At 38.3% G+C, this 23,321-nt stretch overlaps 1 protein-coding gene across 1 annotated transcript; it reads right to left on the bottom strand.

Annotated features, from left to right (window-relative positions):
• Positions 1-2,018: 2,018 nt before the first annotated feature.
• LOC137293811 (prostaglandin reductase 2-like) lies at positions 2,019-23,222 on the bottom strand. The gene is made up of 8 exons (XM_067824565.1): positions 22,765-23,222; positions 22,418-22,542; positions 21,277-21,471; positions 20,722-20,892; positions 17,306-17,515; positions 3,562-3,683; positions 3,076-3,163; positions 2,019-2,732 (listed from the first exon to the last, which is right to left on the bottom strand). Exons 1-8 carry the CDS (start codon positions 22,859-22,861, stop codon positions 2,625-2,627), a joined length of 1,116 nt encoding a protein of 371 aa, XP_067680666.1. The 5' UTR covers positions 22,862-23,222; the 3' UTR covers positions 2,019-2,624.
• Between the last annotated feature and the right edge of the window lie 99 nt (positions 23,223-23,321).

Below are 23,321 nucleotides of genomic sequence, written 5' to 3'. Positions count from 1 at the left end.
GCACCTTCAGCATGTTCCAGTTGTGTGCCTTTTTGCACTATATAAATATCCTGTAATAATAATCACAGATTACAGAACTTTCAGTAGTAGGGACACCTTCATAATCCTGCATAATCACCATCAACTGCCTGTCATAGTAAATGATAACTTCGGTCTGGTTTGTAAACCAACTAAGTACAATACAAAATGTCTCACAGACACGTAGGACATGAATGAAATAATCACCTGCTTCTACAAAATCATTTTATGTCCTCACAATGCATCTATATACAAGTTCTCAGAAATATAATTTAGTTTTTAACTTTCAAAATATGTTTTCAGTCATAACTGCATTTATCTGGAATTGCATAAATGATCTTACACAGTTATTATCATTATTAAGTACCCTTTGAATTTTGTTTCGACAAATGGTAATTTGTTCAAGTTTTTGAAAACTTTTATTATCAGAAGAGGGAACACTATTGTGTTTTTTTAAAAAGTGAATTGAAATATTGTGATGATTCGATTCCAATTCGTGATTCCCTTTGTTGTTCACTAATTCCCAAATCTCCTTCATGTTGGTGGTCATAATTGAGGAACATTGTACTTATTCTGCATTTAATCAGCCTCAGATAAATCACAGTGTTTGCATAGGTCCAAATGACAATGTTTGAAGGTCATTGCCAAGTGAAAGCCAGGCCATCACTGTACTCTGTTATTAGAACAATGAACCAATTCCATAAACCTGGTGCTTGAGTCAGTTAATGAGATCACCTATTTTTATGCTCCTAACATGAATGCATTGTCAGCTTGCTCAATACACTAGCAACTACCGGTAGTGTTCATACAAGTTTCTGAAGACTTTCACATTATGTTCCGTTGGCACTTTTTCATAATATAGGCATGTCTTATAACATTTCTGACTCAATGAGTCAAATTATGTCATAAAAAGTGTTAGAATGACTTCATTACAGATAATCACCTTTTATGTTTTCATATTGTAAATATGAATAAAAACATGTACTCAGTGCCTGTAGGCATGCACATTAGAGTATTTATTCCAAGTATTTATTTACAATATCAAGACACAATCGGCAAAAAAAACACTTTTGTTGCATTACAATTGTGTTAGCAACATCATCACCCATATCTCTGGTGTTTGGTGAAACAAGCTATTGTACTCAGTATTCTGGTGTTTTTAATCTCCAGTGTGACATCAACATAGGAAAAAATAGTTTGACTGGATAAGTGAGGATTGATTGAATGTGAAAAGTAATGGTCATTTTTTTTCTTTGTTGCTGTCCCAGGTTCAAATCCAAAACTTGGGACTGTACTCGGAGTAACATTCTTGGGAAAGAGTCCTTTAGGGTATACTAGCATTTAGATTTTCATTTTTCTTCCAGTGAGGGTTGAAATGTAAACAGTTGTTTGTGAAATAATGATAAAATGATTGTCATCACAACCCACACCCAGTGAAAAAGGAATAACTGTGGATTAATTTATTTCAATAGAAATACATGTACAAATATTTTTCTATTTATCTTGATCAGGTGTTGGAGATACATGTAATTTAAACACAAAAATGGATGAGAGTATGTATGTTCAGATAACTGCAGCTTGGTGTATGAAATATTTGATATGTATGTTTTTGAGATGTCCTCTGTATTTTGTTATGAGCTCGATCTCACAGCTTATATTTCCATGTACAAAGTGTACATATAGTCACTGGTCTATGTAAATACAGATGGCATTGTTCTATGCAGTAAAAACATTTTATAAAGATCAGTGTTGTGTTATTTGTGTTCAGTCACTCATTTACCAGTAGTGAACCATTACAGCTGCACGATTACAGATGCCATGCAACTCACTCATTCACAGATGCTAGATAATTAATTTGTAACAATTTAAACTTCAGTAAGTGGTGGTTTTCAGTCATGTAATGGATTTTTACCTAGAGGAATTAACCAAAGGTTACACACATTTCAATTTTTTAAAAAAAACAAAAAACATTTAGAACAAAGGAAAACAAACTCGGGTCATGATCGCTGATGTCCATGGAAATACGGTTTATTGTTGATGTTAATGATTATAATGAATGCAGGGGTTCAAAAATCCCATCGCCCGACACCCGGGACAAGTCAGTTTTCATTTTGGGCAGTCAAACAGTGGTATCTTACTTGTCCGAGGACTACTAGGTAATATCCACTTATAGATTCAAACTGCATATAATCTTGGATTTCATTTCATATCTGCTCATAATGAAGCTGTTAAAGTTTGCAAAAATAATAATGTAGAGCTAGTAGGGAGTGAAATTATCACTATGATAAATAGTCCAGTAAACATTAACATCACCCATTGTGTCATAAAATCAGGGCAAGTTACTTTCTTGAAGTCACTTGCCCTATGGCATGTGGCTTTTCAAAATATTTTTAAAGCCCTTGGAATTGTTTTTTGATCCTGCATGGATGGGATGTTCAGAGTGTCAGAGTCAAAGTCTGCCCACTCCATACAATGATCATCAACTTATCATCCTTATGTCTACCACATTCACATCTGTATCTTCAGATGTCTGGCTCTCATATACATTTCCGACTTTTTTTGCCTGCCCTCTTCCTACTTCTACCATTCCGGGGAAGCTGACCAGTTCACATGTCTGCCACTTTCACCACTTGTTTCCCTATGTTTCCACCTTTCATCATGGACACAAAGGCTTTTCCTGCATTCTCAACACCCTCCATTACAGTTTCTCGAACCTGAAACATTAGAGCATGACCAAGTATGTTGAATGTTCTAAGCTTCAATCTTTCCTACCAACTCAGCTCACAAAATTCATACACGATCATCTGTCCTGAGACTACTGCCACATCTGCTGTAAGATATGGTTCTGGGTCTGTTTCTTGACGCAGGACTGTTGTCTCATAATAAAGGTGAACTTCCTTTATATTACAGTCCATAGTAGACTAAGAGTTACAGGCAGTGCTCTGCTGGAGGTAAATCAATACGGTTCAAGGACTAAGACAGAAAAGGTCTGCAGCAAACTGGTAGTAAAGTATACATGAGGTTAGCATCTCTCACAAGAAACTAAAGATACATCACCTGTAGCTTGCCTTGTTGCAACATGCCAGCAAGAGTCTGCAGAGCGTCGTCAAACTGGTCGGAATAGTTCAACACAAGGAAACGATCTCTGCCATACAAGAAAAACAACTTGTGCTGCAATATTTTCATAGTTTGTGTTTGAACTCTGTTTGAAACATCAGAACAATACTGCAGCATATCCCATAAGGCAAGAATAATACCTTCAAATGCTCTAACCTCTAAACTATCACAGCCATAACATTTTAGCTGTCATCACTGAAAAGTCACTGCCAGTTATCCTGAACTTATTTCAATACAGATATGGATACATTGTCAATTTTATGCCATGGTTTAACCCATCATGCAAATATCAGGGAAGTACTGTCAATATATTAGGGACACACATCTGAGATTACAAGCATAACTTCCTATGCCACAAACATTGGTTTTGACACCAAAGACAGGGACATTAATTAACTGACCACAGATATTACTTCTAGCACTCACCTGGTGATATTCCTTTGTGCCAAAGTTTCCTGAGTGGATGCTGGAATGGGAGGGGGATAGGGGACATCCTTGTTGTAGACCGCAATCTGACCACACAGAATCACATGGGAGTCCTGGTTCATCTGGAAGTGGACATCACCACAGTGGGGCAATACTCATTACTTTATCACACATATATTTCTGATTGGTTGAGCATTCTTCTGTTATTTTTAATGTACACCACTTACAAGCAAGTAACATTTTCTATGTTACCAGCTGGGGTTTTTGCGAACTCATTTGGTCCCTCATGTTTGTAACACTTTATACCGAATAAGTCACATATGATGTACGGAAACTACCAATGGATTGTGAATGCCAACTGATGAAAAGAAAGTAACTCCAAATTTGTTTTTCTTTTTGTTTGTTGTTGGTAATAGCTAATTACCTAACTCTTTTATATAATTCAATATCTGTGCTTCAGACAGTTCAAAATTAACACTGAGGTGATTGGTAAGAAAAACAGACTGTTCACTGGTCCCTCAGGAACATAGGTTGACGTACCCTCAATGTCTGTTTATGTTCATAAACAAACAGAAGATGCATCAAATCGTGTCCCACTCATGACCAGCGAACAACTCAGAATGTCTCATAACTCATCATATCTTGTAGCACTTGTATCTGAACACTGATTTATGATGTTGGCCTATACACCATAATCAAGAAGTAACCACGTGTCTGTATCTGAACACTGATTTATGATGTTGGCCTATATACCATAATCAAGAAGTAACCAAGTTTCTGTATCTGAACACTGATTTATGATGTTGGCCTATACACCATAATCAAGAAGTAACCAAGTTTCTGTATCTGAACACTGATTTATGATGTTGGCCTATACACCATAATCAAGAAGTAACCAAGTTTCTGTATCTGAACACTGATTTATGATGTTGGCCTATACACCATAATCAAGAAGTAACCAAGTTTCTGTATCTGAACACTGATTTATTATGTTGGCCTATACACCATAATCAAGAAGTAACCAAGTTTCTGTATCTGAACACTGATTTATTATGTTGGCCTATATACCATAATCAAGAAGTAACCAAGTTTCTGTATCTGAACACTGATTTATGATGTTGGCCTATACACCATAATCAAGAAGTAACCAAGTTTCTGTATCTGAACACTGATTTATTATGTTGGCCTATACACCATAATCAAGAAGTAACCAAGTTTCTGTATCTGAACACTGATTTATTATGTTGGCCTATATACCATAATCAAGAAGTAACCAAGTTTCTGTATCTGAACACTGATTTATTATGTTGGCCTATACACCATAATCAAGAAGTAACCAAGTTTCTGTATCTGAACACTGATTTATTATGTTGGCCTATACACCATAATCAAGAAGTAACCAAGTTTCTGTATCTGAACACTGATTTATTATGTTGGCCTATATACCATAATCAAGAAGTAACCAAGTTTCTGTATCTGAACACTGATTTATTATGTTGGCCTATACACCATAATCAAGAAGTAACCAAGTTTCTGTATCTGAACACTGATTTATGATGTTGGCCTATACACCATAATCAAGAAGTAACCAAGTTTCTGTATCTGAACACTGATTTATGATGTTGGCCTATACACCATAATCAAGAAGTAACCAAGTTTCTGTATCTGAACACTGATTTATTATGTTGGCCTATACACCATAATCAAGAAGTAACCAAGTTTCTGTATCTGAACACTGATTTATGATGTTGGCCTATACACCATAATCAAGAAGTAACCAAGTTTCTGTATCTGAACACTGATTTATGATGTTGGCCTATATACCATAATCAAGAAGTAACCAAGTTTCTGTATCTGAACACTGATTTATTATGTTGGCCTATACACCATAATCAAGAAGTAACCAAGTTTCTGTATCTGAACACTGATTTATGATGTTGGCCTATACACCATAATCAAGAAGCAACCAAGTGTCTGTATCTGAACACTGATTTATTATGTTGGCCTATACACCATAATCAAGAAGTAACCAAGTTTCTGTATCTGAACACTGATTTATGATGTTGGCCTATACACCATAATCAAGAAGTAACCAAGTTTCTGTATCTGAACACTGATTTATGATGTTGGCCTATACACCATAATCAAGAAGTAACCAAGTTTCTGTATCTGAACACTGATTTATGATGTTGGCCTATACACCATAATCAAGAAGTAACCAAGTTTCTGTATCTGAACACTGATTTATTATGTTGGCCTATACACCATAATCAAGAAGTAACCAAGTTTCTGTATCTGAACACTGATTTATGATGTTGGCCTATACACCATAATCAAGAAGTAACCAAGTTTCTGTATCTGAACACTGATTTATGATGTTGGCCTATATACCATAATCAAGAAGTAACCAAGTTTCTGTATCTGAACACTGATTTATTATGTTGGCCTATACACCATAATCAAGAAGTAACCAAGTTTCTGTATCTGAACACTGATTTATTATGTTGGCCTATACACCATAATCAAGAAGTAACCAAGTGTCTGTATCTGAACACTGATTTATTATGTTGGCCTATATACCATAATCAAGAAGTAACCAAGTTTCTGTATCTGAACACTGATTTATGATGTTGGCCTATACACCATAATCAAGAAGTAACCAAGTTTCTGTATCTGAACACTGATTTATTATGTTGGCCTATACACCATAATCAAGAAGTAACCAAGTTTCTGTATCTGAACACTGATTTATGATGTTGGCCTGTACACCATAATCAAGAAGTAACCAAGTTTCTGTATCTGAACACTGATTTATGATGTTGGCCTATATACCATAATCAAGAAGTAACCAAGTTTCTGTATCTGAACACTGATTTATGATGTTGGCCTATACACCATAATCAAGAAGTAACCAAGTGTCTGTATCTGAACACTGATTTATGATGTTGGCCTATACACCATAATCAAGAAGTAACCAAGTTTCTGTATCTGAACACTGATTTATGATGTTGGCCTATATACCATAATCAAGAAGTAACCAAGTTTCTGTATCTGAACACTGATTTATGATGTTGGCCTATATACCATAATCAAGAAGTAACCAAGTTTCTGTATCTGAACACTGACTTATGATGTTGGCCTATACACCATAATCAAGAAGTAACCAAGTTTCTGTATCTGAACACTGATTTATGATGTTGGCCTATACACCATAATCAAGAAGTAACCAAGTTTCTGTATCTGAACACTGATTTATTATGTTGGCCTATATACCATAATCAAGAAGTAACCAAGTTTCTGTATCTGAACACTGATTTATGATGTTGGCCTATACACCATAATCAAGAAGTAACCAAGTTTCTGTATCTGAACACTGATTTATGATGTTGGCCTATATACCATAATCAAGAAGTAACCAAGTTTCTGTATCTGAACACTGATTTATGATGTTGGCCTATACACCATAATCAAGAAGTAACCAAGTGTCTGTATCTGAACACTGATTTATGATGTTGGCCTATATACCATAATCAAGAAGTAACCAAGTTTCTGTATCTGAACACTGATTTATGATGTTGGCCTATACACCATAATCAAGAAGTAACCAAGTTTCTGTATCTGAACACTGATTTATTATGTTGGCCTATACACCATAATCAAGAAGTAACCAAGTTTCTGTATCTGAACACTGATTTATGATGTTGGCCTATATACCATAATCAAGAGGCAACCAAGTTTCTGTATCTGAACACTGATTTATGATGTTGGCCTATACACCATAATCAAGAAGTAACCAAGTTTCTGTATCTGAACACTGATTTATTATGTTGGCCTATACACCATAATCAAGAAGTAACCAAGTTTCTGTATCTGAACACTGATTTATTATGTTGGCCTATACACCATAATCAAGAAGTAACCAAGTTTCTGTATCTGAACACTGATTTATTATGTTGGCCTATACACCATAATCAAGAAGTAACCAAGTTTCTGTATCTGAACACTGATTTATGATGTTGGCCTATATACCATAATCAAGAAGTAACCAAGTTTCTGTATCTGAACACTGATTTATGATGTTGGCCTATACACCATAATCAAGAAGTAACCAAGTTTCTGTATCTGAACACTGATTTATTATGTTGGCCTATACACCATAATCAAGAAGTAACCAAGTGTCTGTATCTGAACACTGATTTATTATGTTGGCCTATATACCATAATCAAGAAGTAACCAAGTTTCTGTATCTGAACACTGATTTATGATGTTGGCCTATACACCATAATCAAGAAGTAACCAAGTTTCTGTATCTGAACACTGATTTATTATGTTGGCCTATACACCATAATCAAGAAGTAACCAAGTTTCTGTATCTGAACACTGATTTATGATGTTGGCCTATATACCATAATCAAGAAGTAACCAAGTTTCTGTATCTGAACACTGATTTATTATGTTGGCCTATACACCATAATCAAGAAGTAACCAAGTTTCTGTATCTGAACACTGATTTATGATGTTGGCCTATACACCATAATCAAGAAGTAACCAAGTTTCTGTATCTGAACACTGATTTATTATGTTGGCCTATACACCATAATCAAGAAGTAACCAAGTTTCTGTATCTGAACACTGATTTATTATGTTGGCCTATACACCATAATCAAGAAGTAACCAAGTTTCTGTATCTGAACACTGATTTATTATGTTGGCCTATACACCATAATCAAGAAGTAACCAAGTTTCTGTATCTGAACACTGATTTATGATGTTGGCCTATATACCATAATCAAGAAGTAACCAAGTTTCTGTATCTGAACACTGATTTATGATGTTGGCCTATACACCATAATCAAGAAGTAACCAAGTTTCTGTATCTGAACACTGATTTATTATGTTGGCCTATACACCATAATCAAGAAGTAACCAAGTTTCTGTATCTGAACACTGATTTATGATGTTGGCCTATATACCATAATCAAGAAGTAACCAAGTTTCTGTATCTGAACACTGATTTATTATGTTGGCCTATACACCATAATCAAGAAGTAACCAAGTTTCTGTATCTGAACACTGATTTATTATGTTGGCCTATACACCATAATCAAGAAGTAACCAAGTTTCTGTATCTGAACACTGATTTATTATGTTGGCCTATACACCATAATCAAGAAGTAACCAAGTTTCTGTATCTGAACACTGATTTATGATGTTGGCCTATATACCATAATCAAGAAGTAACCAAGTTTCTGTATCTGAACACTGATTTATTATGTTGGCCTATACACCATAATCAAGAAGTAACCAAGTTTCTGCATCTGAACACTGATTTATGATGTTGGCCTATATACCATAATCAAGAAGTAACCAAGTGTCTGTATCTGAACACTGATTTATGATGTTGGCCTATACACCATAATCAAGAAATAACCAAGTTTCTGTATCTGAACACTGATTTATTATGTTGGCCTATACACCATAATCAAGAAGTAACCAAGTTTCTGTATCTGAACACTGATTTATTATGTTGGCCTATATACCATAATCAAGAAGTAACCAAGTTTCTGTATCTGAACACTGATTTATGATGTTGGCCTATATACCATAATCAAGAAGTAACCAAGTGTCTGTATCTGAACACTGATTTATGATGTTGGCCTATACACCATAATCAAGAAGTAACCAAGTTTCTGTATCTGAACACTGATTTATGATGTTGGCCTATATACCATAATCAAGAAGTAACCAAGTTTCTGTATCTGAACACTGATTTATGATGTTGGCCTATACACCATAATCAAGAAGTAACCAAGTTTCTGTATCTGAACACTGATTTATGATGTTGGCCTATATACCATAATCAAGAAGTAACCAAGTTTCTGTATCTGAACACTGATTTATTATGTTGGCCTATACACCATAATCAAGAAGTAACCAAGTTTCTGTATCTGAACACTGATTTATGATGTTGGCCTATATACCATAATCAAGAAGTAACCAAGTTTCTGTATCTGAACACTGATTTATGATGTTGGCCTATATACCATAATCAAGAAGTAACCAAGTTTCTGTATCTGAACACTGATTTATGATGTTGGCCTATATACCATAATCAAGAAGTAACCAAGTTTCTGTATCTGAACACTGATTTATGATGTTGGCCTATATACCATAATCAAGAAGTAACCAAGTTTCTGTATCTGAACACTGATTTATGATGTTGGCCTATATACCATAATCAAGAAGTAACCAAGTTTCTGTATCTGAACACTGATTTATTATGTTGGCCTATATACCATAATCAAGAAGTAACCAAGTTTCTGTATCTGAACACTGATTTATGATGTTGGCCTATATACCATAATCAAGAAGTAACCAAGTTTCTGTATCTGAACACTGATTTATTATGTTGGCCTATACACCATAATCAAGAAGAAACCAAGTTTCTGTATCTTAACACTGATTTATGATGTTGGCCTATATACCATAATCAAGAAGTAACCAAGTTTCTGTATCTGAACACTGATTTATGATGTTGGCCTATATACCATAATCAAGAAGTAACCAAGTTTCTGTATCTGAACACTGATTTATGATGTTGGCCTATATACCATAATCAAGAAGTAACCAAGTGTCTGTATCTGAACACTGATTTATGATGTTGGCCTATACACCATAATCAAGAAGTAACCAAGTGTCTGTATCTGAACACTGATTTATGATGTTGGCCTATACACCATAATCAAGAAGTAACCAAGTTTCTGTATCTGAACACTGATTTATGATGTTGGCCTATACACCATAATCAAGAAGTAACCAAGTTTCTGTATCTGAACACTGATTTATTATGTTGGCCTATACACCATAATCAAGAAGTAACCAAGTTTCTGTATCTGAACACTGATTTATTATGTTGGCCTATACACCATAATCAAGAAGTAACCAAGTTTCTGTATCTGAACACTGATTTATGATGTTGGCCTATACACCATAATCAAGAAGTAACCAAGTTTCTGTATCTGAACACTGATTTATGATGTTGGCCTATACACCATAATCAAGAAGTAACCAAGTTTCTGTATCTGAACACTGATTTATTATGTTGGCCTATATACCATAATCAAGAAGTAACCAAGTTTCTGTATCTGAACACTGATTTATGATGTTGGCCTATACACCATAATCAAGAAGTAACCAAGTTTCTGTATCTGAACACTGATTTATGATGTTGGCCTATACACCATAATCAAGAAGTAACCAAGTTTCTGTATCTGAACACTGATTTATGATGTTGGCCTATATACCATAATCAAGAAGTAACCAAGTTTCTGTATCTGAACACTGATTTATGATGTTGGCCTATACACCATAATCAAGAAGTAACCAAGTTTCTGTATCTGAACACTGATTTATGATGTTGGCCTATATACCATAATCAAGAAGTAACCAAGTTTCTGTATCTGAACACTGATTTATGATGTTGGCCTATACACCATAATCAAGAAGTAACCAAGTTTCTGTATCTGAACACTGATTTATGATGTTGGCCTATATACCATAATCAAGAAGTAACCAAGTTTCTGTATCTGAACACTGATTTATGATGTTGGCCTATATACCATAATCAAGAAGTAACCAAGTTTCTGTATCTGAACACTGATTTATGATGTTGGCCTATACACCATAATCAAGAAGTAACCAAGTTTCTGTATCTGAACACTGATTTATTATGTTGGCCTATACACCATAATCAAGAAGTAACCAAGTTTCTGTATCTGAACACTGATTTATGATGTTGGCCTATATACCATAATCAAGAAGTAACCAAGTTTCTGTATCTGAACACTGATTTATGATGTTGGCCTATACACCATAATCAAGAAGTAACCAAGTTTCTGTATCTGAACACTGATTTATGATGTTGGCCTATATACCATAATCAAGAAGTAACCAAGTTTCTGTATCTGAACACTGATTTATGATGTTGGCCTATATACCATAATCAAGAAGTAACCAAGTTTCTGTATCTGAACACTGATTTATGATGTTGGCCTATACACCATAATCAAGAAGTAACCAAGTTTCTGTATCTGAACACTGATTTATGATGTTGGCCTATACACCATAATCAAGAAGTAACCAAGTTTCTGTATCTGAACACTGATTTATTATGTTGGCCTATATACCATAATCAAGAAGTAACCAAGTTTCTGTATCTGAACACTGATTTATGATGTTGGCCTATACACCATAATCAAGAAGTAACCAAGTTTCTGTATCTGAACACTGATTTATTATGTTGGCCTATATACCATAATCAAGAAGTAACCAAGTTTCTGTATCTGAACACTGATTTATGATGTTGGCCTATACACCATAATCAAGAAGTAACCAAGTTTCTGTATCTGAACACTGATTTATGATGTTGGCCTATATACCATAATCAAGAAGTAACCAAGTTTCTGTATCTGAACACTGATTTATGATGTTGGCCTATATACCATAATCAAGAAGTAACCAAGTTTCTGTATCTGAACACTGATTTATTATGTTGGCCTATACACCATAATCAAGAAGTAACCAAGTTTCTGTATCTGAACACTGATTTATTATGTTGGCCTATACACCATAATCAAGAAGTAACCAAGTTTCTGTATCTGAACACTGATTTATTATGTTGGCCTATATACCATAATCAAGAAGTAACCAAGTTTCTGTATCTGAACACGGATTTATTATGTTGGCCTATACACCATAATCAAGAAGTAACCAAGTTTCTGTATCTGAACACTGATTTATGATGTTGGCCTATATACCATAATCAAGAAGTAACCAAGTTTCTGTATCTGAACACTGATTTATTATGTTGGCCTATACACCATAATCAAGAAGTAACCAAGTTTCTGTATCTGAACACTGATTTATGATGTTGGCCTATACACCATAATCAAGAAGTAACCAAGTTTCTGTATCTGAACACTGATTTATGATGTTGGCCTATATACCATAATCAAGAAGTAACCAAGTTTCTGTATCTGAACACTGATTTATTATGTTGGCCTATATACCATAATCAAGAAGTAACCAAGTTTCTGTATCTGAACACTGATTTATTATGTTGGCCTATATACCATAATCAAGAAGTAACCAAGTTTCTGTATCTGAACACTGATTTATTTTGTTGGCCTATACACCATAATCAAGAAGTAACCAAGTTTCTGTATCTGAACACTGATTTATTATGTTGGCCTATACACCATAATCAAGAAGTAACCAAGTTTCTGTATCTGAACACTGATTTATTATGTTGGCCTATATACCATAATCAAGAAGTAACCAAGTTTCTGTATCTGAACACTGATTTATTATGTTGGCCTATACACCATAATCAAGAAGTAACCAAGTTTCTGTATCTGAACACTGATTTATGATGTTGGCCTATATACCATAATCAAGAAGTAACCAAGTTTCTGTATCTGAACACTGATTTATTATGTTGGCCTATACACCATAATCAAGAAGTAACCAAGTTTCTGTATCTGAACACTGATTTATTATGTTGGCCTATATACCATAATCAAGAAGTAACCAAGTTTCTGTATCTGAACACTGATTTATTATGTTGGCCTATATACCATAATCAAGAAGTAACCAAGTTTCTGTATCTGAACACTGATTTATTATGTTGGCCTATATACCATAATCAAGAAGTAACCAAGTTTCTGTATCTGAACACTGATTTATTATGTTGGCCTATATACCATAATCAAGAAGTAACCAAGTTTCTGTATCTGAACACTGATTTATTATGTTGGCCTATATACCATAATCAAGAAGTAACCAAGTTTCTGTATCTGAACACTGATTTATGATGTTGGCCTATATACCATAATCAAGAAGTAACCAAGTTTCTGTATCTGAACACTGATTTATTATGTTGGCCTATATACCATAATCAAGAAGTAACCAAGTTTCTGTATCTGAACACTGATTTATTATGTTGGCCTATATACCATAATCAAGAAGTAACCAAGTTTCTGTATCTGAACACTGATTTATTTTGTTGGCCTATACACCATAATCAAGAAGTAACCAAGTTTCTGTATCTGAACACTGATTTATGATGTTGGCCTATACACCATAATCAAGAAGTAACCAAGTTTCTGTATCTGAACACTGATTTATTATGTTGGCCTATATACCATAATCAAGAAGTAACCAAGTTTCTGTATCTGAACACTGATTTATTATGTTGGCCTATACACCATAATCAAGAAGTAACCAAGTTTCTGTATCTGAACACTGATTTATGATGTTGGCCTATATACCATAATCAAGAAGTAACCAAGTTTCTGTATCTGAACACTGATTTATTATGTTGGCCTATACACCATAATCAAGAAGTAACCAAGTTTCTGTATCTGAACACTGATTTATTATGTTGGCCTATATACCATAATCAAGAAGTAACCAAGTTTCTGTATCTGAACACTGATTTATTATGTTGGCCTATATACCATAATCAAGAAGTAACCAAGTTTCTGTATCTGAACACTGATTTATTATGTTGGCCTATATACCATAATCAAGAAGTAACCAAGTTTCTGTATCTGAACACTGATTTATTATGTTGGCCTATATACCATAATCAAGAAGTAACCAAGTTTCTGTATATGAACACTGATTTATTATGTTGGCCTATATACCATAATCAAGAAGTAACCAAGTTTCTGTATCTGAACACTGATTTATGATGTTGGCCTATATACCATAATCAAGAAGTAACCAAGTTTCTGTATCTGAACACTGATTTATGATGTTGGCCTATATACCATAATCAAGAAGTAACCAAGTTTCTGTATCTGAACACTGATTTATGATGTTGGCCTATATACCATAATCAAGAAGTAACCAAGTTTCTGTATCTGAACACTGATTTATTATGTTGGCCTATACACCATAATCAAGAAGTAACCAAGTTTCTGTATCTGAACACTGATTTATTATGTTGGCCTATACACCATAATCAAGAAGTAACCAAGTTTCTGTATCTGAACACTGATTTATTATGTTGGCCTATATACCATAATCAAGAAGTAACCAAGTTTCTGTATCTGAACACTGATTTATGATGTTGGCCTATATACCATAATCAAGAAGTAACCAAGTTTCTGTATCTGAACACTGATTTATGATGTTGGCCTATATACCATAATCAAGAAGTAACCAAGTTTCTGTATCTGAACACTGATTTATGATGTTGGCCTATACACCATAATCAAGAAGTAACCAAGTTTCTGTATCTGAACACTGATTTATTATGTTGGCCTATATACCATAATCAAGAAGTAACCAAGTTTCTGTATCTGAACACTGATTTATTATGTTGGCCTATATACCATAATCAAGAAGTAACCAAGTTTCTGTATCTGAACACTGATTTATTATGTTGGCCTATATACCATAATCAAGAAGTAACCAAGTTTCTGTATCTGAACACTGATTTATTATGTTGGCCTGTATACCATAATCAAGAAGTAACCAAGTTTCTGTATCTGAACACTGATTTATTATGTTGGCCTATACACCATAATCAAGAAGTAACCAAGTTTCTGTATCTGAACACTGATTTATTATGTTGGCCTATACACCATAATCAAGAAGTAACCAAGTTTCTGTATCTGAACACTGATTTATTATGTTGGCCTATACACCATAATCAAGAAGTAACCAAGTTTCTGTATCTGAACACTGATTTATTTTGTTGGCCTATACACCATAATCAAGAAGTAACCAAGTTTCTGTATCTGAACACTGATTTATTATGTTGGCCTATACACCATAATCAAGAAGTAACCAAGTTTCTGTATCTGAACACTGATTTATTATGTTGGCCTATACACCATAATCAAGAAGTAACCAAGTTTCTGTATCTGAACACTGATTTATTATGTTGGCCTATACACCATAATCAAGAAGTAACCAAGTGTCTGCATCTGAACACTGATTTATTATGTTGGCCTATACACCATAATCAAGAAGTAACCAAGTGTCTGCATCTGAACACTGGTGACTATGTTGGCGTATACACCATATTTAGTAAGTTACCAAGTGTCCGTATCTGAACACTGGTGACTATGTTGGCGTATACACCATATTTAGTAAGTTACCAAGTGTCCGTATCTGAACACTGGTGAGCATGTAGACCTATACACCATATTTAGTAAGTAACCAAGTGTCCGTATCTGAACACTTCTGAGTATGTAGGCCTATACACCATATTTAGTAAGTAACCCAAATGTCCGTATCTGAACACTTCTGAGTATGTAGGCCTATACACCATATTTAGTAAGTAACCAAATGTCCGTATCTGAACACTTCTGAGTATGTAGGCCTATATGTAACAAGTACAAAAACATAATAAGTACAAAATACATAAATTGTAAAAGTGTGCTGGAAACATAAACTATTTTAGCATGTCTTGTCTTGTTTATCTGTTTGGGATCAATATAGAACACCTTAAACAATAATACAATTGTCAGTGAAAAGGTTTACATTTTCACAAGTCCATGATGTATTCAAAGTAACCACTGGGTCATGGGTCGAAAGTAGTTCCTATGCATATTAGCCAAGTTTTAATGAGGTCAGGCCTGCTCTCTTGTCCTTGGTTTCTATTGGCTGAAGATGTGCAGCATCTTGATTGGATGTTAAATTTAGTTACATTTGGAAAGTGTGAAGTTTGTTCACTTCCTGTCTTTCTGCCAAGTGGGAAAGGTGATTTGAAAGTCATGTGGGGGGATATTGACTTTAGTGGATTTCAGGTTGGTTATATTTGATTTTACAGAAAAGGAATAAACTACAAAAATATGTTCAACTGTTGAAAGGTTCATTGAGTATTTATTGTAACTGAATTTATGCATTTGGTGGAGGAATATTTTGACTCAGGTTTAAGTTGTTGGTGTCGATAATTTCATTTCCAATTGATTCAGATTAATGTTTGAGTCCAAACAGATTGTACGTTTACTGTTCTGGTGAGAATTAACATTTCCATGCTAATTACGGCATACATATTTTAGGTCCTTGGAGGGTGTATTATTTTGGTGCCTCACAACATGTGGTCAGTTGATGCAAGTTGTCCCATAGATGGTAAGACAAGCTGATATGTTACTGTGTCTGGAAGATGCCAAAAGTTTTTCATAACTGCACTTCTAAGTGTCTTGTGTAACTGAACCTTTAATTTTGTGATATCCATTTATTTGTGTTATTTTTCTATGTTTAGTGGTAGAACAATTACTATCTGAACAAAGTGTAATGTCTTGGATGTGATAAAGGGTAATTTTGATGGAGATTAATATATTTGTACACATTGTTTCAGACTCGTATTATTAGTCAACTAAAGAAATAAATCCGAACTACAGCCTCAACGGAGCTTGGTTTTCTGTGGTCAAGTCATTCCTGTTACATATACACCATATTTAGTAAGAAACCAAGTGTCCTTATCTGAACACTGGTGAGTATGTTGGCGTATACACCATATTTAGTAAGTAACCAACAGTCCGTATCTGAACACTGGTGATCATGTTGGCCTATACACCATATTAAATAAGTAACCAACAGTCCGTATCTGAACACTGGTGAGTATGTGGGCGTATACACCTTATTTAGTAAGTAACCAAGTGTCCGTACCTGAACACTGGTGAGTAGGTAGGCCTACACACCATATTCAAGAAGTCTCTGTCTCACCTGTTGTATGACCTTGTCGCTGATGTCGCCGCCAACATTGTCGAAATACACATCTATTCCTCTTGGACACGTTTCCCTCAGTCTGCTACTGACATCCTCTGTCTTGTAATTAATGGCAGCATCAAAGCCCAGCTGGGATGTGAGATACGCACACTTCTCATCACTGCCACAGATGCCCACCACACACTTGCAGCCCTCGGCACGGGCTATCTGCAGCACACACCAACATCTACACTACTGGACTAATAGTCCATAAATACATACTAATCCCCTGACTGCAGTCCCGATACCCTTATCCAGACCACCCCCTCACTGCAGTACCTCTACCCCTATCCCAGACCACTCGCTGACAGCAGTACCCCAGACCTATCCCAGACCACCCACTGACAGCGGTACCCCAGACCTATCCCACACCACCCCCAGTGGTACCCCAGACCTATCCCACACCACCACCTGACTGTAGTACCCCAGACCTATCCCACAACCACCTGACAGCAGTACCCCAGACCTATCCCACACCACCACCTGATTGCAGTACCCAAGACCTATCCCAGACAACCACCTGACTGCAGTACTCCAGACCTATCCCAGACAACCACCTGACAGCAGTACCCCAGACCTATCCCACACCACCACCTGACTGCAGTACCCAAGACTTATCCCAGACCACCACCAGACTGCAGTACCCAAGACCACCCGTGCCTGCAGTACCCCTGACCTATCCCAGACCACATTCCTGCCTGCAGTACTCCAGACAACCCTCTGAAAGCAGTACCCCAGACCCTATCCCAGACCCTTTCCCAGACCACCCCTGCCGGCGGTACTCCAGACCTATCCCAGACCACCACCCGACTGCAGTACCCCAGACCACCCTTGCCTGCAGTACCCCTGACCTATCCCAGACCACCACCTGACTGCAGTACCCCAGACCTATCCCAGACCACCCCTGCCTGCAGTACCCCAGACCTATCCCAGACCACCCCTGCCTGCAGTTCCCCAGACATATCCCACACCACCACTTGACTGCAATACCCCAGACCTATCCAAGACCCCGTGCCTGCAGTACCCCAGACCTAACCCAGAGCACATTCCTGCCTTCAGTACCCCTGACCTATCCCAGACAACCCGCTGATTGCAGTACCCCAGACCTATCCCAGACCACCCACTGAAAGCAGTACCCCAGACCCTATCCCAGACCACCCTGACAGCAGTATCCCAGACCTATCCCAGACCACCCGCTGATTGTAGTACCCCAGACCTATCCCAGACCACCATCTGACTGCAGTACCCCAGGCCTATCCCCGACCACCCTGCCTGGAGTACCCCAGACCTATCCCACACCACCACCTGACTGCAGTACCCCAGACCTATCCCAGACCATCTGCTGACAGCAGTACCCCAGACCTATCCCAGACCACAACCTGACAGCAGTACCCCAGACCTATCTCTGACCACCCGCTGACTGCAGTACCCCAGACCTATCCCAGGGCACCCCTGCCTGCAGTACCCCAGACCTATCCCAGACCACAACCTGACTGCAGTACCCCAGACCTATCCCAGACCCACTTGCCTTCAGTATCCCTGACCTATCCCAGACAACCCGCTGATTGCAGTACCCCAAACGTGTCCCAGACCACCCGCTGAAAGCAGTACCCCAGACCCTATCCCAGACCACCACCTGACTGCAGTACCCAGACCTATCCCAGACCACCATCCGACTGCAGTGCCCCAGACCACCCGTGCCTGCAGTACCCCTGACCTATCCCAAACCACCCACTGAAAGCAGTACCCCAAACCCTATCCCAGACAACCCTGACAGCAGTGTCCCAGACCTATCCCAGACCACCCGATGACTGTAGTACCAACCGCTGAAAGCAGTATCCCAGACCACCCGCTGACTGCAGTACCCCAGACCTATCCCAGGGCACCCCTGCCTGCAGAACCCCAGACCTATCCCAGACCATCCGCTGACTGCAGTTCCCCAGACCTATCCCACACAACCACCTGACTGCAATACCCCAGACCTATCCCAGACCCCGTGCCTGCAGTACCCCAGACCTATCCCAGAGCACATTCCTGCCTTCAGTACCCCTGACCTATCCCAGACAACCCGCTGATTGCAGTACCCCAGACCTATCCAAGACCACCCGCTGAAAGCAGTACCCCAAACCCTATCCCAGACCACCCTGACAGCAGTATCCCAGACAACCCACTGATTGCAGTACCCCAGACCTATCCCAGACCACCCGCTGAAAGCAGTACCCCAGACCCTATCCCAGACCACCCTGACAGCAGTACCCCAGACCTATCCCAGACCTATCCCAGACCACCATCTGACTGCAGTACCCCAGACCTATCCCAGACCACCCGCTGAAAGCAGTACCCCAGACCCTATCCCAGACCACCCTGACAGCAGTATCCCAGACCTATCCCAGACCACCCGCTGATTGTAGTACCCCAGACCTATCCCAGACCACCATCTGACTGCAGTACCCCAGACCTATCCCAGACCACCCGCTGAAAGCAGTACCCCAGACCCTATCCCAGACCACCCTGACAGCAGTATCCCAGACCTATCCCAGACCCCCTTGCCTTCAGTACTCCAGACCTATCTCAGACAACCCACTGACTGCAGTACCCCAGACCACCACCTGACTGCAGTACCCCAGACCCTATCCCAGATCACCCCTGCGTGCAGTACCCCAGACCCTATCCCAGACCACATTCCTGCCTGCAGTACCCCAGACCCTATCCCAGACCACCCGCTGATTGTAGTACCCCAGGCCTATCCCAGACCACATTCCTGCCTGCAGTACTCCAGACCTATCTCAGACAACCCACTGACTGCAGTACCCCAGACCACCACCTGACTGCAGTACCCCAGACCCTATCCCAGATCACCCCTGCGTGCAGTACCCCAGACCCTATCCCAGATCACCACCTGACTGCAGTACTCCAGACCTATCCCAGAGCACATTCCTGCCTGCAGTACTCCAGACCTATCCCAGAGCACATTCCTGCCTGCAGTACCCCAGACCTATCCCAGACCACCACCTTCTGCAGTACCCCAGACCTATCTCAGATCACCCCTGCCTGCAGTACCCCAGACCTATCCCAGAGCACCCGCTGACTGCAGTACCCCAGACGTATCCCAGACCACCCCTGCCTGCAGTACCCCAGACCTATCCCAGACCTATCCTAGTCCACCCTTGAGTGCAGTACCCCACATCTACCCCAGAGATCCCAGACCACCCCCTGTCAGCAGAATCCGAACTTGTGACAGCTCTCTTGAGGCACCTTCTCTGAAACATCTCCCCTCTTCCACCTATCCTTTTCGTCACTGCAAAGTCCCTCCCGCCATTTATTGGCGATGTCTTTCAAAGGGTATACATGCCTGCACAATCGATCGCCCTAACCTGTCCAGCAAGTGACCCTGTTGATCCTGCCGCAGCACTGATAACCATCGTCTGATTGGCTGCTGGGGACACATGGCCTTTCACTTTGATGCCAAGATAAGCTGTGAGACCAGTCACGCCAAGAGCACTCAGAGCTAGAGATGGCCGTTCTTGAACACCGTCTTTTGGCAGCTTGAAAATCAAGGGTCATACAGTAAGATTTATGTTGGGAAAATGTATTCCTGAACATGTTGATGTTGATGTACTGTTGTAACACTCACCTTGTTGCATATGTAACGTCATTACAGGCAGATGAAACCGGTACATTGAGTCATAACCTTTGCTGCGGCAACTCATGAGCTGGTTATATAGCATATCTTTACAACTGAGACAGCTCATAATCGCAATTTTCAGTGCTTATAATATTTCCATGAGAGTTTACAAGCATGTGACAGATTCTTGAAAGTTTGAACAAAGTTTGTACAATATCAGGGAAAATATGCAATGTATTATACATGAAAATTAACAGAAAATCTTATCCAATCATTATATGAGAATGAATTTAAACACAGATGCCTTCTTCAGCTGGTTAGCCGCCTTGACAAAGACCTTCATCCATGGCCAGTCAAAGTTTGACGTCACGAAGTCCCCTTGGTCAAGTTCCTTATCCTTGCTTGCTGTGACAACACCAATACCTAGCCAGTGCACAGTGTTGCCGATCTGAAGGGGAGTCAAATACTCCGCCCCAGTGTCCTCATTTAAACAACATCTCTGAAAAATCGAGAAAGTTTGTTGTCAATCACATTTTAATCTTTATCAGGTGATTCTTCTCATCAGGAAATCAGCACTAATGCATCTAAATTCTTAGCAAGAGTAAGTGAAGCATTCAGACAAGCATACGCAGTCTCTGTTATCTTGAAAGTAAACAGGACTGGCAAATTAAGACAGGATGAAAAAATAGCCACACCATTAATAGTTGTGGATACTCTACCTTAAGTTATTTTAGAAAGGTCACATTTGACTGGCCCGAAACATATATTTTCTTTATGTGGGGAAAATGATATTGAGTACATTTATCTGATTTGAAAAGAGACAGACAACAATCTGACACATTATATATAAGTTCACACTGCCAAGGTGAGCTAAACATGGGATCAGGACTTACGTCTCATGACATGAATTATACAGTGTAAATATTTGCTTATAACTATGACTACAAGTGCCACACCTGTGGCTTAAAATGAGTCATGAAATTACTACAGATACTGCCCCAGTTGCCTAAGATGTCTCAAAAGATTACTGTATATGACAGTAGATAAGTCAATCTCATAGAGAAGCTGTGGTCCCAACTTGACCCTAAAAGACTCATCCTTAAGCCCACCCACCACCAACCTTCCTGCATCTTGCTGTTATCAGTCCATTGAATTACAAAAGGAAATCCTGATGTTACACTGTCTAATAATAGAACAAGCATTGTGTCACGCCAATGACAAAATGAGACAAGTGTTGTTCCAAACCTTCGACATTGTTACTTTATTGGATATATCAGAGACCATATAATCTATTATATGGTCTCTGGATATATTCAGGGGTGATCATAAAAATTGGACATTGCTGCTTCTGAATGACAGCAAACTCCATTATGTGTCATTAGATTAAAGCAAGCAAAGGTCACAGCTTGTTTTATGAAAGTTTGTAGTGTACATGACATGCATACAAATGCTGGGTCGACAGAGAGGTAGAGGGTTTTGACCAGTGCCTCTCCGTCCTGGAGCGTGTCTGCTGATGGAGTTTCACAGTCCTCTACACAAAAGTTATCATCGGTGGGTTCCCCATTCACCCCTGAAACAGACCAGAGAGTATATGTTTCTGATTATATCTGCAAACTATCAGAGATTTTACAAATTGAAAAAGTTTGGACACATGACCACAGATAAAGTGCTATAAAACAACTGTAAGTTCATTGACACATTCAAACTATTATATAAAAACAAAATTTCAAAATTTGTGACTATATAATAGTGACATATCATTTACATTATTCATCAACTTGCAATATATTACCAGGTCGTGACTTCAGATATACCCTCTTATTCATCTCCCCAATCACTGAACCAACAAGTAATTTTGACCTGTCAAATTCGGAGTTGGACTTTGGCATACGATAGAAGGGAGATAACTCTCATGGGAACTCAAGTGTCTGTACCATTTTTGTTTATTTAAAGAACCAAACACGTTTGAAACAGATTCCGTGGTATACTAGAGAACATTTGCACTTTCAGATGAGATAACGTTTACATACGCTCGAATCACCTGCTAATTATTTTACATCAGTACACACCAAAAATCAAAATCTCCCCTGGACATAGATTTATAAATCTAACTATCAGTATTTCTGATTTCCCTTATTTCGGTTACAAGAAAACAAAAATAAAACATTATTTTCAAAATGTGTTGCCCAAACGCCGCCTCCGGTCACATGAAGTGCAATAATATTCCGTATTCGTTTTAGTAGAAGATGTAAACTCGGAACATTGCTTTTGTAGTAAAACCTTTAAACTAGAGAAATGAAGGAGCGCGACATAGCGATGAATGGAGTTCGCGTACAATTAATCCTCAAT

Source organism: Haliotis asinina, chromosome 8, assembly GCF_037392515.1.
Source record: "Haliotis asinina isolate JCU_RB_2024 chromosome 8, JCU_Hal_asi_v2, whole genome shotgun sequence".
Lineage (NCBI taxonomy): Eukaryota > Metazoa > Mollusca > Gastropoda > Lepetellida > Haliotidae > Haliotis > Haliotis asinina.
Note: the sequence above shows the minus strand (reverse complement) of the source record. Positions and strands in the feature narration are given on the sequence as shown.

Bases quoted from the DNA above. Each gene is read 5' to 3' on its own strand.
- LOC137293811 (XM_067824565.1), bottom strand. From the start codon at position 22,861: ATGCCAAAGTCCAACTCCGAATTTGACAGGTCAAAATTACTTGTTGGT. The intron at 21,472-22,417 runs GTATGCATGTCA...TCGATTTTTCAG, and splicing joins TCTCTGTCGACCCAGCATTT to AGATGTTGTTTAAATGAGGA. The intron at 17,516-20,721 runs GTTAGGGCGATC...TGTGTGCTGCAG, and splicing joins CAGGGTCACTTGCTGGACAG to ATAGCCCGTGCCGAGGGCTG.